Consider the following 18,488-nt stretch of genomic DNA (forward strand, 5'->3'; position numbering starts at 1 on the left):
TGTTGGGTTGTTGGATTGGGGGTGGGGGGAATGGCATCCAGGAATTCTGCTCTCCCTTCTGAAAAACAAATGACAGCAGAGGCTAAAGTCATGTTTATTTGGAGACAAGGACATGGCATGACCACTAGTGTGTGTCTGATGGGGAGCGGAGTGCAAGGATGCTTCCTAACACCCCCTGCCCCAGCGACTCATTCCTGGATGTAGAGGTTACTAGGGGCAGTGGGATCATCGGCTGGACGCGTCTCCACCACCACAGGCCTGGGGAAGGAAGGGAGAAGTCAGTTCATTCATTCATTCATTCATTTGTCCATTTATTCCTTCACAGAGTAGTTACAGAGGCTGTGCCACCCCGATGCAGAGCTGTAGCAGCGAATGTGCAGATGTGGTCGCTGCCTTTGGGGAGGTCACAGCTAGAGTGGGAGACCAACGTGAATCAGGGAATAACATGAGTACAAAGAAGCAGGGAAACCTAACTCAGGAGGTCAGCTAAGGCGCCCCCAAAGAATGAATGGTGAAGCTGCAACCTGTAGGAGGCTCAGGAGGAACTTGGTGGAACAGGTAGAGAAGAGTGTTCTGGGCAGAGGGAACAGCCTGTGCAAAGGCTTTGAGGTGAGAAGGAGCCCGGGGCTTGGCTGGAGATGTCACAGCCTTGCGGGCTGTGGCCAGTGACCAGGACTGGGTATTTGTCTTGAGGCTACAAGGAGAGTGACACAATCAGATTTAGATTTTAAAACAACCCCCTGGCACATCAAAAGGACACGGGTTCCTTGAAGGGTTTCCCACTGGCTAAATCTGGGACTATTTGTGCATCAAAATAAATAATGATGGTAATGGATTATAGCCCACAGAATAGGATGGAAACCCATGAGACCATACAAAGACAAAGTGATGGTGGAGAAGGGACAGCTCTTTCCTACAGGGGAATGCCAGCTGATAAATGTAGAAGGAATGGTAGAAGGAGAACATCACCATTTGGTAACCCTCCTAATAATAAGAGGTTCAGGCAAAAATCATCAAGAGATGCTAAAAGTAGTGGGTGAAAGTCTGATGAAAATCAATATATTTACATAGTCTCAATGAGTCTCCCCCAAAGATATTTATTACTACAAAAGTAAAGAGAGTAACTTTACAGGAGAGAAACCTGGCTGATTCCACCTTAACCAAATGACACCACCAGTAACAGGACAAAATGACTTTGTGCCTCCAGGATATGATGTACTGAGAAGCACACCGCATCACTTTTGGTATTCATGCCAAAAAACGCATAGCCTGGAAACCCCAAACAAACCTACCTGAGGAACACTGACAAAACAACTTCCCTGTACTCTTTAAAAGTATCAAAGTCAGGACAGACAAAGTCTGAAGAATTATCCCAGGTGAAAGACCAAAGAAACATGGCTCCTAAATGCAACCTGTGATCCTGGATTGGATCCTGGACCAGAAAAAATATATATGTTACTTTGTTTTAAAAGACATCGTTGGGACAACTAGTGAATCTGGAATGATGTACGGATTAGAAGATGGTGATATCTCAGAGTTCTTAATTTTGAGGGCTGCGATGCGGTTACGTAAAAGCACGTCTTTGCTTTGATTTAGGAAAAAGACACTGAAGTATTTAGAAGTAATGGACATCACGTTTGCAACTTACTCTTAAATGGTTCAAAAAGAGAGAGAGAGAAAGGGAAAGAGAAGGATAAAGCAAATGTGGTTTTTTTTTTTAAGTTATCATCTGGGAAATCTCAATGAAGAGGATACAAAATAATTTTTTCTTTGTTTTTGTGACTTCTCCGTAAGTCTAAAACTATGTCAAAATAAAAAGGTTAAAAATAGAAAATGAAAGGACCATAGACTCGGGGACATCTGTGTCACATGGCACAACATAGTACATAAAGACAATGTTCTGTATCCTACTTTGGTGAGTAGTGTCAGGGGTCTTATAAAAAAAAGGATACAACTATTGGTCCCTTCCCATCTGGGATGAGGGAGAGTGAAGGAGACCAAAGACTAAAGGGAGCAATTAGTCCAAAGGGCTAGGGGACTATATGAACCACAGCCTACATGACCCAGAGACCGAAGAACTAGATAGTGCCCGGCTACCACTACCAACTGCTCTGACTGGGATCACGACAGAGGGTCCTGGACAGAGCAAGAGAAAACTGGAGAACAAAAAATCAAATTCACAAAAAAGACCAGGCTTACTGGTCTGCCAGAGACTGGAGGAACCCCCAAGACTACGGCCCTGAGACACCCTTCTGACCTGGAAAGGAAGCCATTCCCTAAGACTACCTCCCAGCCAAACAACAGGCCAGCACATAAAATAAATAGTAACACCCGAGAGTAACATATTCCTTAGAACAATCAATTATATGAGACCAAAAGCAAAGTTGAGAAGACAGGAAGGGGTAAAAAAATCAGGACAAAAGAAAGTGGGGAAACCAGGGCGGAAATGGGGAGAGTGCTGACACATTGTGGGGAATGAAACCAAGGTCATGAAATACTTTCTGTACAAGCTATTGAATGGGAAACTTTGCTCTGTAAACTTTCACCTAAAGCAAAATAAAAGAAAGAAAGTATCCCCTTGGCTGCTGTGGGGGTAATGGACAATAGGGGGCAGGGGTGGTCATAAGGAGACCAGGTTAAAGACTGTCCAGGACAAAGGTCCAGGTGACCGGGGACACCTCAGGGTGCCCTCTCCACATAGGCCCCCTCTCGGGTCCTTCTGTCTCCCCTCTACTCCAGATCATACCTGGGGGAGCCAAGAAGACGGAAGGTGAGGGTGGGGTCTCTCAGCTCCTGTAGCAGCTGGGGGAAAGGTAAGTAAGTGTGTGTCAGTGTCTAGAAGACTCCTCCCCTGTCCCGGGAAACGCGGAGATGTCTGAACATCTAGCCTTAGGTCCTGAAATAATCGTTCTTACCAATACCTCTCACCTGCTATGTGATCTCAGGCACATTTCTTAACCTCTCTGTGCATCAGATTACTAATATGGAGATCACAGTACCTACCTGATGGGTGATTGTGAAGATAAAATGCTGGAGCGTGAGGACAGCATCTGACACAGATAAGCACCATTTTTCTCCCCATTTTCCAGATGTGGAAAATGAAGCACAGGAAGGTTAAGTCATTTGTATAACGCCCCTCAGCTGGGTTCCAACTCTGGCCATCTGGTCTAAGCTCTTAAAGAACCACATATCTCTAACTTAAATTCTCCTCCCCTCCCTTTACAGTTGGGGAACTGAGGTTCAGGGATCCCTTGCACAAGATCCCACAGTGGTACGGGATGAGAGTTGGACTCAAGAGACCCCGGGGCAGAGAAGGGGACCTGTCTGAACTGAGACTGGAGAGAACTTCTCCTCCAGGTCTTCACATCCTGACTCAGTTCTCCCAGCCCATCTGATAAATGCAATGGCTGAACTGGCAGGGCTGGGAGGCTGCGGTGGGGGGACTTACCTGGTCTGAGCCTGGAGCCCACACCTGCACTCCATGCTTCCAGAAGGCCTGGAGTCGACCCCCAACCATAGCTGGGGGGAAAGCAGTGCCCGTTACCCTTGGGGATCACTTGAGCCCCCCCCCCACCCTGGGCCCCCCAATCCTGCACGTACCCACGGCCTCCACCGCTTCAATCATGGGAATTTCCGGGGTGCGAAGCCCCCGGACTGGAGCCCCTTCCGGGGTCACCAGCTTCAAAGAGCCTGGGATGGGATACAAAAAAAGGTTTTAAGAGCAGCAGGCGGGGCTTAGAGGGTCACTGAGAGACCAGTCAATAGATTCAATACCAGAAGCAAAATAGGTCGGGGGTCGGGTGAGGGGGCGAGGCCTGGAGGAGCTCAGCGTTTCGAAGGCAGAGAGGGGTTTCGGGGTGGAGCCAGGGAGAGGGTTGGGGAGAAGGTTCTTACCATCCATCAAAACCATCACCATGTCTTCCTCCACCTGGGTCACCTGCACTGGTCCCTTGTGCTCTGTTTGATAGAAAGCGGCTCAAGAACCCAGCCCTCCTCACAAGAAGAACGGTCCCTCTGTTGGGCACCCTCGCCTTTCCCCAGGGTCGCGTTGCCTCAATTCGATTCAGACTCATAGAGACCTTACAGGACAGAGTAGAACTTCCCCGTAGGGTTTCCGAGGAGCAGCTGGTGGATTCGAACGACCGACCTTTTGGTTAGCAGTCCAACTTTTAACCACTGCGCCACCAGGACTCTCGTTCCCCAAGTACATAGGCTAAACCCTGCCTACTACCCAGATCCCGCCCCGTCATCAACCTCGCTCATTAAAATAATGGACTGGGGGGGCCGTCTGGACCCCTTTTCACCAATGCCTCAGGCTAAGCACCGCCCACGCCCCACCCCTCCTGAACTGACAAGCCCGACCCCTCCCCGCAGCCCCGCCCCAGAGAGACCCTGGCCCACTCACGGGTGCTCATCTCGCCCAACCAGCAGGACAGCGCGCCGAAGCGCACGGTGTGGAAGAGCACCGACTTCGCCGGCCTCCCGGGGCTGACGCCGATGCACACGGCGGGCAGCTCGGAGCCTGGCCCGGTCAGCAGCGTGAACACCGGCAGAGGCGACGGCAGCGGGAACAGCACCTGCTACGGGCCGCGCAGAAAGGGGCAGGCTCAGCGCATCCCTGGGGCGCGGCCTTGGAAGGAAGCTGGCCCGGGACTTCCTAAGTATTTCCTGGACCCTCATTCTTGGGATGTGAGCCCTCAGAGGGTTTAGAAATTAAGGGGTGATATTTTTTTAGCTTCAGAGAAGCCATGGCTTCCGTGTGGGGGCGTGCCACATTGGCAACTGAGAAGCAGGGCCTCAGGGGCGTGGCCTCAACTAGAGCGGCCCTAAAAGGGTGGGGCATAAGGCCTGAGGAATAATTAAGCCCAAGTGTGTGGGGCGGAGTTTGTTGTGGTTGTTAGGTTTCCAGTCGGTTCCGAGTCTTAGCAACTCTACAGGACAGAGTAGGAGTAGGTTTCCAAGGAGCAGCTGGTGGATTCGAACTGCCAACCTTTTGGTTAGCAGCGATCTCTTAACCACGGTGCCACTAGGGCCCCTAGGGATGAGCACAGCCTCAGAGAGACAGTCCTGCAGCGCAGGACGCAGGTAGGAGGGGCTTTGGGGCTTTGGGGTGGGGCCTCAGGTGGAGGCGTGGCTTCGTAGAGCTTTAAACAAAAGCGCAAAAGGAGGGAGGCCCTAGCCGCGCCACCCTCAGCTTCCCCAGCCGCTGAGGCCCCTACCCGGACGAGCAGAAACTTGTTCATGGGCTGGTACCACTGGAGCAGGACCACGGACGTCTCCAATGCCCCACACAGGAACGGGCCCCCGGAGCTCGCACCTTCCGCTGTAGGGGTGGGTAGGAATGGGTCAGGGTCAGTCTTCTTGCGCTCCCCTCCCCTCACCTCCCCCAAGGCTCTGACCACCACACATCTCTCCCCAGCCCAGACGCCCTGACCTAACTCCGCATCCTTCTCCGGTGGATCCAGCCCCAAGCCCCGCCCCTGCCCAGCTCCGCCTTCCCCTCTGCACGCCCACGGGAGTCTCTCACCCACACAACACGCCCGGCAGCCTTTGGTGTCCTGGATCTTGGTGGAGACCATGTTCTTTCTGCAGGAGGCGGTAGGCATGAATGGGGGAGGGGCGGCAGTAGGGGAGCTCATACGGGGCGGTTGTGCCATTGGGGGCTGATACCTTGCCAGTAGCCGGTGGGGGTTAATGTGAGCGATGGGACCCCCTGATCTGCTCTCTTTCCGTTCCAGCAGTCCCAGGATGCTATGAGAATACAGGTGGGGGGTCTTTCCTGCAGTGTGTGTGTTGGTTGGGGGAAACAGGCAGTTATAGGACCCAGGAGACCCCTCCCTCCCCCATCCCCTTCACTCAGCCCCATCTCTTTGTCTGAAACTCCCAGGCTTCCGGTCTCAAATACTTTCATTCATTCCTTTTCCCTCAACCTATGGTGCAAACAGGGGTCTGGGTGGTGTAAACAGTTAAACGCTCGGCTACTAGCCAAAAGCTTGGCAGTTGGAACCCACTCAGAAGAGCCTCAGAAGACAGGCCTGGCAACCTGCCTCTGATTCACCAGGAGTCGGAATCAACCTGTCCTCAACTGGTTTACTGGTAAGCCAGCCGCTGTGCTTGGCTCTGGTAAACGGTGGTGAATAAAATGAGTATGTTCCCTACCCTTGCGGTGCTTGTAGCTGCATTAAAAAAGAAAAAAGATTGCCTTTGAGTCAATTCTGACTCCTGGCAACCCCACGTGTGTCAGAGTAGAACCGCACTCCATAGGGTTTTTAAGGCTGTGACCTTTGGGAAGCACATCACCAAGCCTGTCTTCCAGGATGCCTGTGGGTGGGTTTGAACCTTCAACCTTTCAGCTGGCAGTTGTGCAAGCACTTAACTGTTTCCAACCACCCAGCGACCTTTGTAGCTGTGTAAGAAACTATTCACACTTAACCAGTCAGGTGTAGTTACGCATTTTACAAGTTTAAGAAACACGGAGTGATGGTTAATTGTATGTGTCAACTTGGCTGGGCTATGATTCCCAGTGGTTTTGCCAAACACTAGACAAGCTGCTGTTCTGTAATATAATCTAATCACCTTCTGTAATGTAATCTAAGGTAATGTAATCAGTCAATCCATTGAACGGGGAGTTCCTTAGGGTGTGGCCTGCCTTCAGACTATACATAGATATTTTGGCAGGAATTAACTCAAAATCGAGAGGCGGGAAATATTGTCAGCCCCATTTTACAGAAAGGGAAACTGAGGGTCAGGAAGCAGAAGTCACTTTCCCTAAGTCCCACAGTGAAAAAGTGGCTGGAATTTGAACTGAAGACTCTGTGAAGGGGGAGCCTAAGTTTTTTCCACTGTGGCCATCTACCTCCTAGCCCCATGACTCCTGCCCCTCCACCCCTCTGACCTAACCCACAGCCAGACCTGAAAGAGACATGAGGACATTGTTGATGGAGTACACCCAGGTGGTCCGGCCAGGGAAGAGCTGAAGAGGACAGGGGAGATGGCACCTGTAACACCGCAGGAGCCCCACCTCCATCCCCCACCCGTGCCCTGCTCTAGATGGTGCCCCTCACCATCTCCAGCGTGGCCTCCTGATCACTCCGGTTCAAGGTGAAAATGCCTTCCTCTGCCCCCAGGAGCAAGTGCTGTTCTGGGGGATCAGACACAAGGACACTGGGACCTGCCTCATCCTGGGGGGCCTCCCGGATCCCACCAGTCTGACCCCAAACACTGGCCCCAGCTCTGATCCTCTGTTCTCCAACTCTGATTCCCAAACCAACACCCCCAGCCTGTTTCCCCAAACCTGAACTCAAACCCTGACCCAGTCCCTTCTCACCCACCTCTGACCTCCCACATTCTGGTGGTTCTTCCATCTCCGACCTGCAAGTCCTGACCCTCTGTCTCCTCAGTTCTGACCCCCAACTCAGACCTCTGTCTCCCCAAATAACCCTCTAACTCTAAACTTCAAGATTTGTTCCTCTCTCTGCCCAGTTCTGATCCCCAAATTTCTTATCCTGTCTCAGCAATGACCCGTGAACTCTGACTCCACCAGATATGACTTTTTCAGTTCACTGTGTCTCCCCAAACTTTGATCCCGTTTCCTTAACATTAACCCCCAACTGACGTCATCTCCACATCTTTGATCCCCAGACTCTGACCTTTGCTGCTGCGTCCTGATATCCCAAACTCCTGACCCCAAGATGCTGATCCCTGCCTCCCTAACACTGACCTCCAACTCGCCTGTCTACCATCTTGTACCCCAAACTCTGACCTTTCTGCTCTATTCTGACACTGCAGGCCCCCAAACTCTAATTTCCCTGGTTTTTACTTGTAAACTGATCTTCACCCATACTTGGCCCCCAAATCCCAACCTTAGTTCTGTCCTGCCTCAGTTTTGCCACGCTCCTCCCATTAAGACGCTCCTATCTGTCATTCTCCTTCCATTAAGGCTCCCCCCAATTCCTCCCTAGACCCGCCTTCCGCAATGCCCACCTTTGGTGGAGGGGTGTGTCCAGGCAGCTGTGCTGTGGATCCGGAGGGGGCAGCCATTGAACACCTTTACAAGGAGGGCGCATCCCTGGGGAGGCAATGACAATGACAGAACAGCAGACCCAGTAGACGGCATCCAGCAAAAGGGAGCAGGGGACAGGAAGGGGCAGCGATTAAGACTATAGACTCTGGAGCAAGAATGGTTGAAATCCTGCCTCTGTCTTCTCACAGGTAAATGACCTTGGGCAAGTTACTTACTCTCTTTGTGCCTCAGTTTCCCCATCTGTAAAATGGGGGATAATATCTACCTCTGTAAGGGTTTAAACACGCTCCACCATGTAAAGGCATGAGGCCAAGGTTTGGCATTGAGGACATGCTCCACAAATGTCAGCTATCATCACCACTGCTCCTCCTGGCCCCCTGCCAGGCACCCCCCCAGCCCCATCAGAGGTGAGCCCTCACCTTTCTCTTCATCTTTTCATTCTTGGGGGGCAGCCGTGGGGGCTGGTCAGGTTCTCGGGGGGCTGGGTTCCAGAGTGAGGGTTCTAAGAGGGGGTAGGGGAGAATCAGCCCCTGTCGCCTCCCCACCCTTGCCCACCCCTCACCCTGGCCTGTCCCGTTACCTGAATGGGCGGTGAGGTGGGGGCTGTGGGTGGCTGGGGGAAGCCCAAGATGGGGAGTGCGTGGGGGAGGCCCACTGGCACATCGGACCAGCACACCTGGGCTCAACTGCCCTTCGTCCCCAGGACCCTCATCTGATGGAGAACGGAATTTGGGCTTTGGAGATAGGAAAGAGGCATGGGAAAATATGTCAGATGATCTCAGAGTAGGCACCCTGCAATGCCAAGCTTCCCCGCTCCCTTGGCAGAACTGATATTCAGACACAGCTAAACCCTCCCCCCACCCCCAACATCCTTACCACCACTCCAGCTCTCCACTGTGACCTCTTCCCCGGACCTCACACACTCCAGCAACTAAAGGGTGAATGCCGGGTGCAGAACAGGGGCCCTAGGGTCAAACACTTACCAGTATACATTGGGCTTAATATTTCGAAACTCACCCCTAAATTCAGGGATGCCACTTCCTGATCCCAAAATGCCCATCGTCCTAGTCTTTCAGCCCTTAAGGGACCTGGTGTCCCAGACTCTCAGCCCTAGAGAGCCCAGTATCCCAGCATCTAAGGACCCTGGCCTTCTGGCTCAGGGCTTTACCTTGGGGGGCAGTGGAGGAGGTGTGTCCTCTGCAGGGGTGGGGCTGAAATACAAAGACGGGATAAGGGCGGGGTCTGGGGAACAAGGACTCGGGGAAGGTGGGGTGATTCAGGGCTGGAGGCTGGAGATCTGGGAATGGGGTCTGAGGTCAGAAAGGTAAGGGGTGACTCCGTCTAGGCTGAAGCTGAGGATTAAAAGACTAATAGCCATGTTGACAACAGTAAGAGCAGCTCTTGGATATCGAATACGAACATCATGTCAGGTCTCGTGCTAAGCTCTTCGAATCTTCACAGCCACCTAGTAACACAGATACTAGTAATACTAGCTCCTGGGAATCAGGTTCCTGCTTCGTGCCCAGCACCGTATATAAGCCCATTACATACAAGAGGTGTGGAATGAATGAGTGGGCCCTGAGCTGACACAGGGCCTGCGGGCTGGTGCAGATGGAGGCAGGGGCTGACCCGTTAGGGCTGAGGTTTGGATCTGGGCCTGAGGGTCTTGCACTGGGGAAATTTCCAGGGGCTACGGTTCAGTCTGAGATTGGGTGAGATATGAAAAAAGATGAGGGCCTGGAGTTGAGGGTTGGGGCTGAAGTTGGGGTCTTGGTCTGGGCCTAGGGGTTGGAGAAACATCTGGAAGGAGTTAGAGACTAGTCTGTGATTGAGGGTCCAGGGTTGAGTCGGAGGGTGGGGAAAGATCTCAGGACATTCAGAAGGAACTGGGGTCAGGTCTGGGGTTGAGGGCAGGTGGGAGCTGAAGTTGGGGGTCAGGTCAAAGGTCATTCAAGAAGGCAAAAGGAAAGGAGACTGAGGTTGGGGGTGAAGGTGGGTAGGAGCTGAGTTGGGATGGGGCTGGGGATCAGGGGCTAGGGATGAAGGAAGGTGAGGGCCAGGTTGGATGTTGGCTTGAGGGTGAAGCAAGGTGGTGACTGCCTTGTGGGTCCAGTTGGGGTCAGGGATCAGGGGTGGAAGGAAGGTAGGGAGTCAAGCTGGGGGACTGCAGGAAGAGGGGAGTGTGTGAGGCTTTGGGCCAGGGCTCTCCTTACATGTCCACGTCGTCATAGTCATCATCCGACTCTGAGAGGTGCCTCCTGAAGAGTGACAAGCATGAGCCTCAGGCAGCTCCCACACACATCCCAGCCCCCTCCCCTGCCACCTTGGGGGTCCCTGACCTGGGACTGCTGCTCCTGCTGTCTCCAGGGGGCTGGCAGAGTGCCTGCGGGATAGGGGAAGGCTCAGCAGTGGCTGAAGGGAAGAAGGGAGCGTCTGGGGAGAGCTGGGGGAGGCGTCTCACAGTGTGGGCTGGCGGTCTGGTCTCCATTCCTCCAAGCCTCCTGAACTCTATGTGCCGCCCTGGGAGGTGGGGAAAGAGAGGTAACGTGGGGTTGGGGGTTGTAAAGATGGATTTGGGGACAGAAAGAATAGAATGTGGGTTGGAGTCAGGGTGGTAGGGATTGGAACTACCCTTGATGGCATCTTGGTTCACAGGGGTCTCATTTGGGGGTCAGGGTTTGGGATCAGGGAGATGGGGGCTCCAAGTGGTTATAGAGGTTTGTGAGATGTTTTTGGACGTCAGAGGCAGTGCTCGGTGAGTCTCTGGGGTCTGTCCGGCTATCAGGAGTTGAGATAAAGATTTCGCAGGTCTTTTTTGGGGTCAGGGTGGTGAGGGGGGTCTGTTTGCAGATCAGGGAAGTGAGAGGTCCCTGTGGTCATTTTGTGGATCGGGTGGTGATGAGCATCTGTGGGGCCTGACAGAGTGTGATGGGGTCTCCTAGATCTATGATAGGATCAGGTGTTCCAAGCTTAAGTATTCTCTACTCACGACTGCAGTCTGCATCTGGGATCCCCAGAGAGCTGGACCGATGGGTGGATCTGATCCGCCGAGGGATGGCAGGGGGTGGCTGGGTCAATGGACATCTGTATCAGTGCTCAAGGCCCCAGAGAGCCCTGCAGCAACCCGTGGGCCCACCCCCGAGCCTTCTTCTCTCCATAACCCTCTGTGTACACAGCCCTGGGCCAAGCTCCTCATCCCTCCTCCCCTTTTCTCCTCCTGAGGGAGGCAGCAGGAAGGCACTCCAGGCAGAAGGAACAGCCTGAGCAAAGGCCAGGAGGTTCCAGTACCTTCGTCAGCCAGGACTCCTCACCTCAGGCTCCTCGTCCTCAGTCTCACCAACTGGGGCCCCCTTCACCGGATTCTTCAGTTTGTCAAGAAGGTCTAGGATCAAGCCTCTGTTTAGCCCAGGCTGGGATACCAGTTGATGCTGGGGGAGGGGTAGGAGAGGGTCAGCACACAGAGGGCTGGTGTGGGGCAAAGGGCTGGCATAGGATCCTGAGAACTTATCTAGGGATCTGGAGGGGAGCTGCCAACTGAGGGAAAGGGCAGGGAAGTCTGGAGAATTCAGAGACCTGGGAATTCTGAGTAATTTTAAGGGACTAGAAAACTTTAGGATTCCTAAGAGGCGGGGGTTAGAGCATTCCAGAGGTATCTTGGAGAGAACTGAGGGTCCCCTGGAATTCAAGAGGGCATTCAGGATTGGGTTTTGAGGCCCTTGGAAATGTGTGCACTCTAACAACTCAGGGGACCTTGGAGAAGTCTGGGGTACAATTTGGAGGGATTTGGCAGATTCTGGGAAATTCTGGGGGAACTAAAGACTTTGAAAGGAGCCCTGGTGGCACGATGGCTAAGCGCTTAGCTGCTAACTCAAAGGTTGGTGGTTCAAATCCACCAGCTGCTCCACAGGGCAAAAACCCTGGCGATCTGCTCCAGTAAAGATTATGGCCTCAGAAACCCTATGGGGCAGCTCCACTCTGTCTATAGGGTGGCTATAAGTCGGAACCAACTTGACAGCACGTGACAACAACGACAGAGACTTTGAAAGGACCATGAGGAAGTTGTGGAAAGCCCTGGGGATTTCTAGGGGTGACAAGACTTGGGGGGGAGGGTTTCTCATAGAGGGGAGGTTTACACTGAGCATCTTGGTGGCGCCAGGTCGTTTCTTGGGGTTCTTAGTGAGGGTAACTTTGACAAAGTTGTGGAAGGCAGCCGACCTTGGGAGAGAGAAACCAGGTTCTGGAGTGAGGGGACCAGAGACCTTCCCATCAGACCAACCAACCGTGCCTCTGCCCTCCCTCCCTTCCGCCGCCCTCCCTCCCTCCCTCTGCTCTCCCTCCTATCAGCTTCTCTCACCATTTACCCTTTTCCTTCAGCCGTGGGGGCTGGTAACCACTCTTGGTCATGAGGAACAGAACTCTAGAGGAGTAGGAAGGGAACATGAGGTTCACATCCCTACTTGGGGGTCAGACCTCATGGCATGAGAGGTCCCCAGACCCTCCCAGACAGCACTGAGGTCAGGGAGAGGATGAGAAGGAGGTTCAGGTTTTACAACACACAAGGATGCCACCTCTAGGGGGAGCCATTGATCACATCATAGATCTATGGCATCTGCAGAAGGAGGCTCAAGATGAGGACCTGGCTTTGGGGTCCCCTATGGGATAACGAGTCGGAATCGACTCGACGGCACTGGGTTTGGGTAGTGTATGGGACTGAAGATAAGGCTTTTTGCATTGGGGGAACCCTCGGGGATCTCAGACTGGGCTCGAGGAACAGGGGTCTCCTGTAGGGAGATCTTGATGTGGCAAAGCAGGTTGGGGAGGAGGATTCAGGGTCAGGGCTGGATGGGATCTTGAAGCCCCAGGGGGCTTCTAACACCTACCGGAGAGGGTGCACGTCAAAGAGCGGGGGCTCTAGCTCGGCCAGTTCGATGGCTGTGATGCCCAGGGACCAGATGTCACACAGCTCATTGTATCCCCCTTTCAGGGCCACAGCTGCCACTTCCGGAGCCATCCTGGGGGCAGAGACCCTCAGAGAGCCAGGGATGGCACAAGGAGGGCAAGGGGAGAGAGGGGAAGAGACTCCTGGGGAGTTGGGGGTGAAGAGAGACAAGGAGAAGGAGAACAGGCAAAGGGAGCAAGGGGAGATGTGGCATAGAAGGCCAGACGGAGAGAGAAGAAATACAGACACAGAAACCCTGAGGAGTATGCCCCCAGACACCCTTTTAGCTCAGCACTGAAGTCAGTCCTGAGGTTCATCATTCAGCCAAAGATCAGACAGGCCCAAAAAACAAAACAAGACTAAACGAGCACACCAGCCCAGGGGCAAGGATGAGAAGGCAGGAGGGGACAGGAAGGCTGGTAATGGGAAACCTGAGGTCGAGAAGGGCAGAGTGTTGACATGTTCTGGGTTGGCAACCAATGTCACAAAACAAAATGTGTATTAATTACTTAACGAGAAACTAATTTGCTTTGTAAACCTTCATCTAAAGCACAATTTTAAAAAATTAAAAAAAAAAAAAGAAATAGATACAGAAAGATAAAGACAGAGGAACAGAAAAGCATAGAGAGAGAAACAGTGTGTGAGAGTGAGAGAGAAACAAAGGACAGGAGAGCCATGGACTGACCTGGAGGAAAAGAGAGAAATAGGCAGAGCGGGACAGGCAGAGAGAGGAAGATAAAAACCGACACAAACACAGAGAAACAGGCAGGGAAACGCCTGTGGAGAAACGCGAAACTCCAGAGAGAGCCAAAGAGGACTATGGAATGTTCTACAGAGAAAGACTGAGGCAGGGATAAGGGGCAGGAGCCAGGAAGGTGATTCCTAGACAACCAGGGTGGGAAAAGCCACTACCCCCACCCCACCCCTAGCTGCCCGTCAAGGACCGCTCACCAGTAGGGTGTCCCAATGAAGGAGAGGCGTCGAGCCAGTGTTGCCCCGATCTGGGCCGAGATACCAAAGTCAGCTGGAGGCAGAGAGAGGGACAGAGTGACCTGGGGTCTCCCATCCACCCAAGCCCCTCAACCAGTCCCCCTACCAACCCCCACCAGCTGCACTCACCAAGTCTGACCTCCCCGGCATCATTGATGAGAATGTTGGCTCCCTGGGTGGGCGGGAAGGGGGTTAGAGCGGGCTCTGTGGGTGTCAGAGACACCCCCCACAGCCCACGGCTGGGCCCACCACCCCACACTCAACACCACCCTGTTTCCTGAGCCCCCAGGTGCCACCCTTATGCCCTTAGAGCCCCACCCCCCAAAAGCACGGCACCCCCAGACCACCACCTTGATGTCCCTGTGTATCTTCTTCTGTGAGTGTAGATAGGCTAGTCCCTGGGGAGGAGGGTGGACAAGGCGGCTGTGAGTGGGGGCGGGAGTGTGAGCAGAGCCCTGCCCCACCCAGGCCCACCCAGGCCTCTCCTCACCTGCAGGACTTCCCGGCAGACATAGCTGATCTGGAGCTCGGACAGCGGGCCCGTCACTGCAAACGTGACATGGCCCAGCATTGGGGGGGCGGCCAAGAAACCTTGGTCTGGGTGTCCCTGACCCCCACTCATACTGACTGGGAACATGCCCCAGGGGTGGGGGAGATAGGCTGGGACAAGTGGGAGGGGCAACAGAGGGTGGTCAGCAACAAAGAGGCAGCAATACAAGGAAACACAGGCTGGAGGGCCACACAGACCGAGATTCATCCAGCAGATTTTCATTGAGCGTCTACAGGCAGGGGTGCAGATGGCACTGGGGATACAGCTGTGAATAAAACTGAGCTCCTTGCTCTCCTGGGAAGAATGTTCCAGTGGGAGGAAACCAAAACGACTCATAGTGACCCTGTAGGGCAGAGGAGAACTGCCCCATGGGGTTTCCAAAAAGCAGCTGGTGGATTCGAACTATCGACTGCTTGGTTAGCAGCCAAACACTTAACCACTAAGCCACCAGGGCTCCACCAGTAGTACAGATGATAGCAAACAAGATACAAAAGCGGTATAGTCTATGCGATGTTAATACATGGTAAGAAGGAAAACAAGGCAGGAAAGGAGAATGGGTAATACGTGGGGAAGGCTAAAAAAATTCTTCCCAGGCTGGTCAGAGAAGGCTTCTGGAAAAAGATGGCAGCGGGGTAGGGATGGGAGCAGCCCCACTCCGAGGGGGAACGGCAAGTGCCAAGGCCGGGAGGTGGGAGTGTGCCTGATGAGTTTGAAAGACAGAAGGTGGGTGAGCTGACTAGGGGAAAAGGAAAGTGTAGGAGGTGAGGTCGGGCAGCTTGGGGGCAGGTCAGGCTCTGCGGGCCATGATAAGGACCTGGGGTTCTATTTGGAGGGAAATGGGAGCCGCAGAGGGCTCTGAGCGAGAAAGTGAAGTGATCTTGCAAAGCGAGGGAATGCAGAGACAGATCCAAACTGAGACTGAGACAAGAAGAGATGGTCAAGGACTAAAACGTGGGAAGACAGACATGTTTAAAAAGAAAGACACAGAGGGGTATAGAGGAAACAAGTGAGAGAGACAAGAAACAGGACAGACAGACCAAGTCTGACAGACTGCCTCTATGAATCACTTCCTCTCTGTGGGCCTCAGTTTCCCCCATCTGAGAACTAATGACGTTCCTCCTTTTCTGACATTTGAGGTTCGAGCTGGAGGGAATCAGAAATTCAAATTCTCAGATTCTCAGAGAGGGTGAAAGGCAAGCTGAGAGAGACCCAGAAATTCATTTTCAGTGAAAACGTGAGTACCTACTATGAACCAGAAATACAGAAATACTCAACCGCACTGAGAGACACTGGCACGAAAATGCAGACAGGGAGACAAAGATGGAGAGTGGAGGGTGAGGGGGTCATGGAAGGCAGAGAGGCTCAGGCTGGGCTGTCAAGTCCTTGGGGACAGGGTCCAGGGCTCACTGGGTCACTGCGGCATAGTAAGCATTGTCAGGCCAGGGCCAGAGGAGGGCTACAGTGTGTAAAGCAGGGGACCAGACTGTCCCAGAGAGATGCAAATAAGACAGACAGGGAGAGACAGGAGAAGTGGGGTGGATTTGAGGATCCCTTGTCCTTCCTCTCACCTTGGTAGATGTCCTGGAGAGAGCCAGCCCCACAGAATTCCATGCAGATCCAGAGCTTCTGCAGCCTACAACAAACCAGAAGTGACAATAATATCGTAACGACACGATAATAGAAGAACGTTAACAATATAATAACGACAGCAGCAATAGCGGCAGCAATGTTATCGTTTATAAGAAGGAGCCGCTGGTCCACCTCTTGTCTTGTTCTGGTTCAACAAGCACTCTAATGTAACAGCTGTCATCTCTCCATCTCGCCTTGCCCACCAGAGTGAGATCTTTCCATTCCCGTCTTACAGATGGCAAAGTTGAGGTTCAGAGAGGAAATGTACTTTCAGGGTCAACTAGACTAGAACCCAAGTCTTTGTGCTCCAAACCCAGGAGACTCTCTGCGTCCTGTGATAACCTAGGAGACTGGGCCAAACAAGCATCTCACAGGTTGGGGAGGCTGGGAAGGGATGGTGGGGGCCCAGGAGGCCAGGTCTGGGGATAGTGGTCATCACTGGGGCAATTCTCTGCATAAGAAGCAGGGAATGAAGCTGGAGGACCCAAAGGGCAGGATGATGAGAGATTAGCTTTAGGGGACTCAGGTATCAGATTTAGTCACTATGGAGGGATCAATTTGGGGACCTGTGGTCAGAAATGGAATTTCTGGACTGGGGATCCGATTAGAGGGTGCCCCAGTGAGAAATGAGGGTTCAAGGTTAGAGATCAGGTTAGGGTACCCAGGTCAGAAATGGAAGTGCAGAATTAGGGACCAGGTTAGGAGGCATCCTGATCAGAAACAGGGGTCCAGATTTGGGGATCAAGTTAGGGATGCCCTGTTCAGAAATAAGACTTCAGGATTAGAGATCAGGTTGGGGGCCCGGAACAGGTTGGGGGCTGGGCTGGGTCCTGGGGCAGGTCTTAGGCTCCTTACCAGAGGTAAGTCCCATGGTAGGCCACGATGTTGGCGTGCCGGCAGGTTTTCAAGATGAGGATTTCCTTCTGAAGAGTGGAGACATCGTCATCTGTGAGGACAGGTGGGGGAGAGAAAAAGCGGCTGCAGAGAGGGGGTCATGGGGGAGGTGGCCCCAGTGTCCCAGGAGGTGGGGGTGAGGGTATGGGGAGGGAGCTCCTGGATCTTCGCCTCACCAGGCTCCATCTTCACCATCTTCAATGCCATCAGGTCCCCAGTCACCTTGTCTCGAGCCTTGTAAGGGGAAGTTAGCAGTCAGACGGGTGCCACATGCCTGAGTCCCTCCTCAGCATCCCGGAGCCAAGGCCAGGCCCTCTTGCATTCCCTTCCCTTCCCGGGCCTTCTCTGCTTTGAGGGTGATGAAGACAGACTGGAGGTGGGGGAAGGGGCCCCTCACCTTGAAAACTTCCCCATAAGTGCCGCCCCCCAGCCGCTGCAGCAGGTCGTAATGGTCCCGGGGGTCCCTATTAAAGATGTCGGGATCCACGAAGTCCATCCCTGGAGGCTGGAGCTGGGCCTGAGCCCAGGGGGCCAGCAGGGCCACAGGGCTCAAGCGCTGGCACCTCCTTCCCTCTCTACACGCCCTGCACCCGCCTTGCCTCCGCGGGCTGTGGCCTTCCCCCTCCCCACTCTCGCTTCCTGCCCCAGCACAGGGCTGTGCAGCCAGCTCCACCCCCTGTCCCCTGGGCCCTGACAGCCTGTGAGGGGCAGCTTTTGTCAGGACCCAGGGGACCCCCCTCCACCCCTAGGGTGTAGGACTGGATGTAAATGAGATGCAAACGATCTTAATTGTGACCTGGGGGGGGTGCCCCAGCAGGCCCCTTTCCAGTTCTGGGTGGGAGTGAAAAACCATAGTTGAACCTCTGCTGTGTGCATGAGGGTTTGGCCACTACACGGAGGTGGCAGGTTTGCACAGGAGATGGCTACGCAGTGTACATTGCCCGTTCACCTGGGATACATACATGCACTTATGTGTTACCGCCTGTGGGGTGTGCAAATCTGTAGACGTGGTACATGTCTGTATACCCGTGTGCACAAACGTGCATGTACCCAGAACACATGAAACACACGTCTGTGCGCTCACGCCTGTAGCGTGCAGCCTGTATACACATAGCTCTTGATCGCACATTTGCGGCTGCTCGCCTTCGCTCCGAAGCCTGGGGCTTAATGGGGACTGGGAAGATGCAGCGGGTCCAGGAGCCCCTTACTCAAGCCCTGCGAACTTCTTCCCGTGGAGCTGCCATGAAGGATGGGGACCACGGTCCAGGACTTGAAACTGGAGAGCTCAGGATTCTGCCTCTAGCGGCCACGTCTGGGACGGAGGTGGAGGGAAGGGGGGAGGGCAGAACCTCAGAGAGCACACCCCTCGGGACTTGGCCATGGCCCGAGGGAAGGGCTACTACGTGCATTCCCGCACAAGTATGAGTTCACAGCCGCGTGCAAGAGGACGAGTGTGTATGCCA

General features: G+C 53.6%; 1 protein-coding gene across 6 annotated transcripts; it reads right to left on the reverse strand.

Annotated features, from left to right (window-relative positions):
• Positions 1 to 75: 75 nt before the first annotated feature.
• On the reverse strand, positions 76 to 17,634 carry MAP4K1 (mitogen-activated protein kinase kinase kinase kinase 1). 6 transcript variants are annotated; one of them, XM_064293603.1, is made up of 31 exons: positions 17,423 to 17,634; positions 17,202 to 17,259; positions 16,987 to 17,077; positions 16,071 to 16,135; positions 14,443 to 14,498; positions 14,303 to 14,350; positions 14,082 to 14,124; positions 13,914 to 13,986; positions 12,904 to 13,035; positions 12,378 to 12,440; positions 12,157 to 12,238; positions 11,335 to 11,451; positions 11,013 to 11,091; positions 10,363 to 10,543; positions 10,237 to 10,281; positions 9,192 to 9,234; positions 8,604 to 8,757; positions 8,443 to 8,525; positions 7,984 to 8,068; positions 7,065 to 7,141; positions 6,913 to 6,973; positions 5,671 to 5,779; positions 5,528 to 5,586; positions 5,220 to 5,323; positions 4,406 to 4,580; positions 3,895 to 3,957; positions 3,601 to 3,690; positions 3,449 to 3,519; positions 3,004 to 3,050; positions 2,747 to 2,802; positions 76 to 258 (listed from the first exon to the last, which is right to left on the reverse strand). In XM_064293603.1, exons 1-30 carry the CDS (start codon positions 17,519 to 17,521, stop codon positions 2,787 to 2,789), a joined length of 2,469 nt encoding a protein of 822 aa, XP_064149673.1. In that variant the 5' UTR covers positions 17,522 to 17,634; the 3' UTR covers positions 76 to 258; positions 2,747 to 2,786. The 6 variants fall into 6 exon arrangements, with proteins under 6 accessions (XP_064149673.1, XP_064149675.1, XP_064149672.1 ...); XM_064293605.1 differs by lacking the exon at positions 3,004 to 3,050 and having other exon boundaries at positions 10,363 to 10,406; positions 10,485 to 10,543; positions 17,423 to 17,633; XM_064293601.1 differs by lacking the exons at positions 76 to 258; positions 3,004 to 3,050 and adding an exon at positions 278 to 694 and having other exon boundaries at positions 10,363 to 10,406; positions 10,485 to 10,543.
• Positions 17,635 to 18,488: the final 854 nt, after the last annotated feature.

This window comes from Loxodonta africana, chromosome 11 (assembly GCF_030014295.1).
Source record: "Loxodonta africana isolate mLoxAfr1 chromosome 11, mLoxAfr1.hap2, whole genome shotgun sequence".
In the NCBI taxonomy this organism is placed as follows: domain Eukaryota; kingdom Metazoa; phylum Chordata; class Mammalia; order Proboscidea; family Elephantidae; genus Loxodonta; species Loxodonta africana.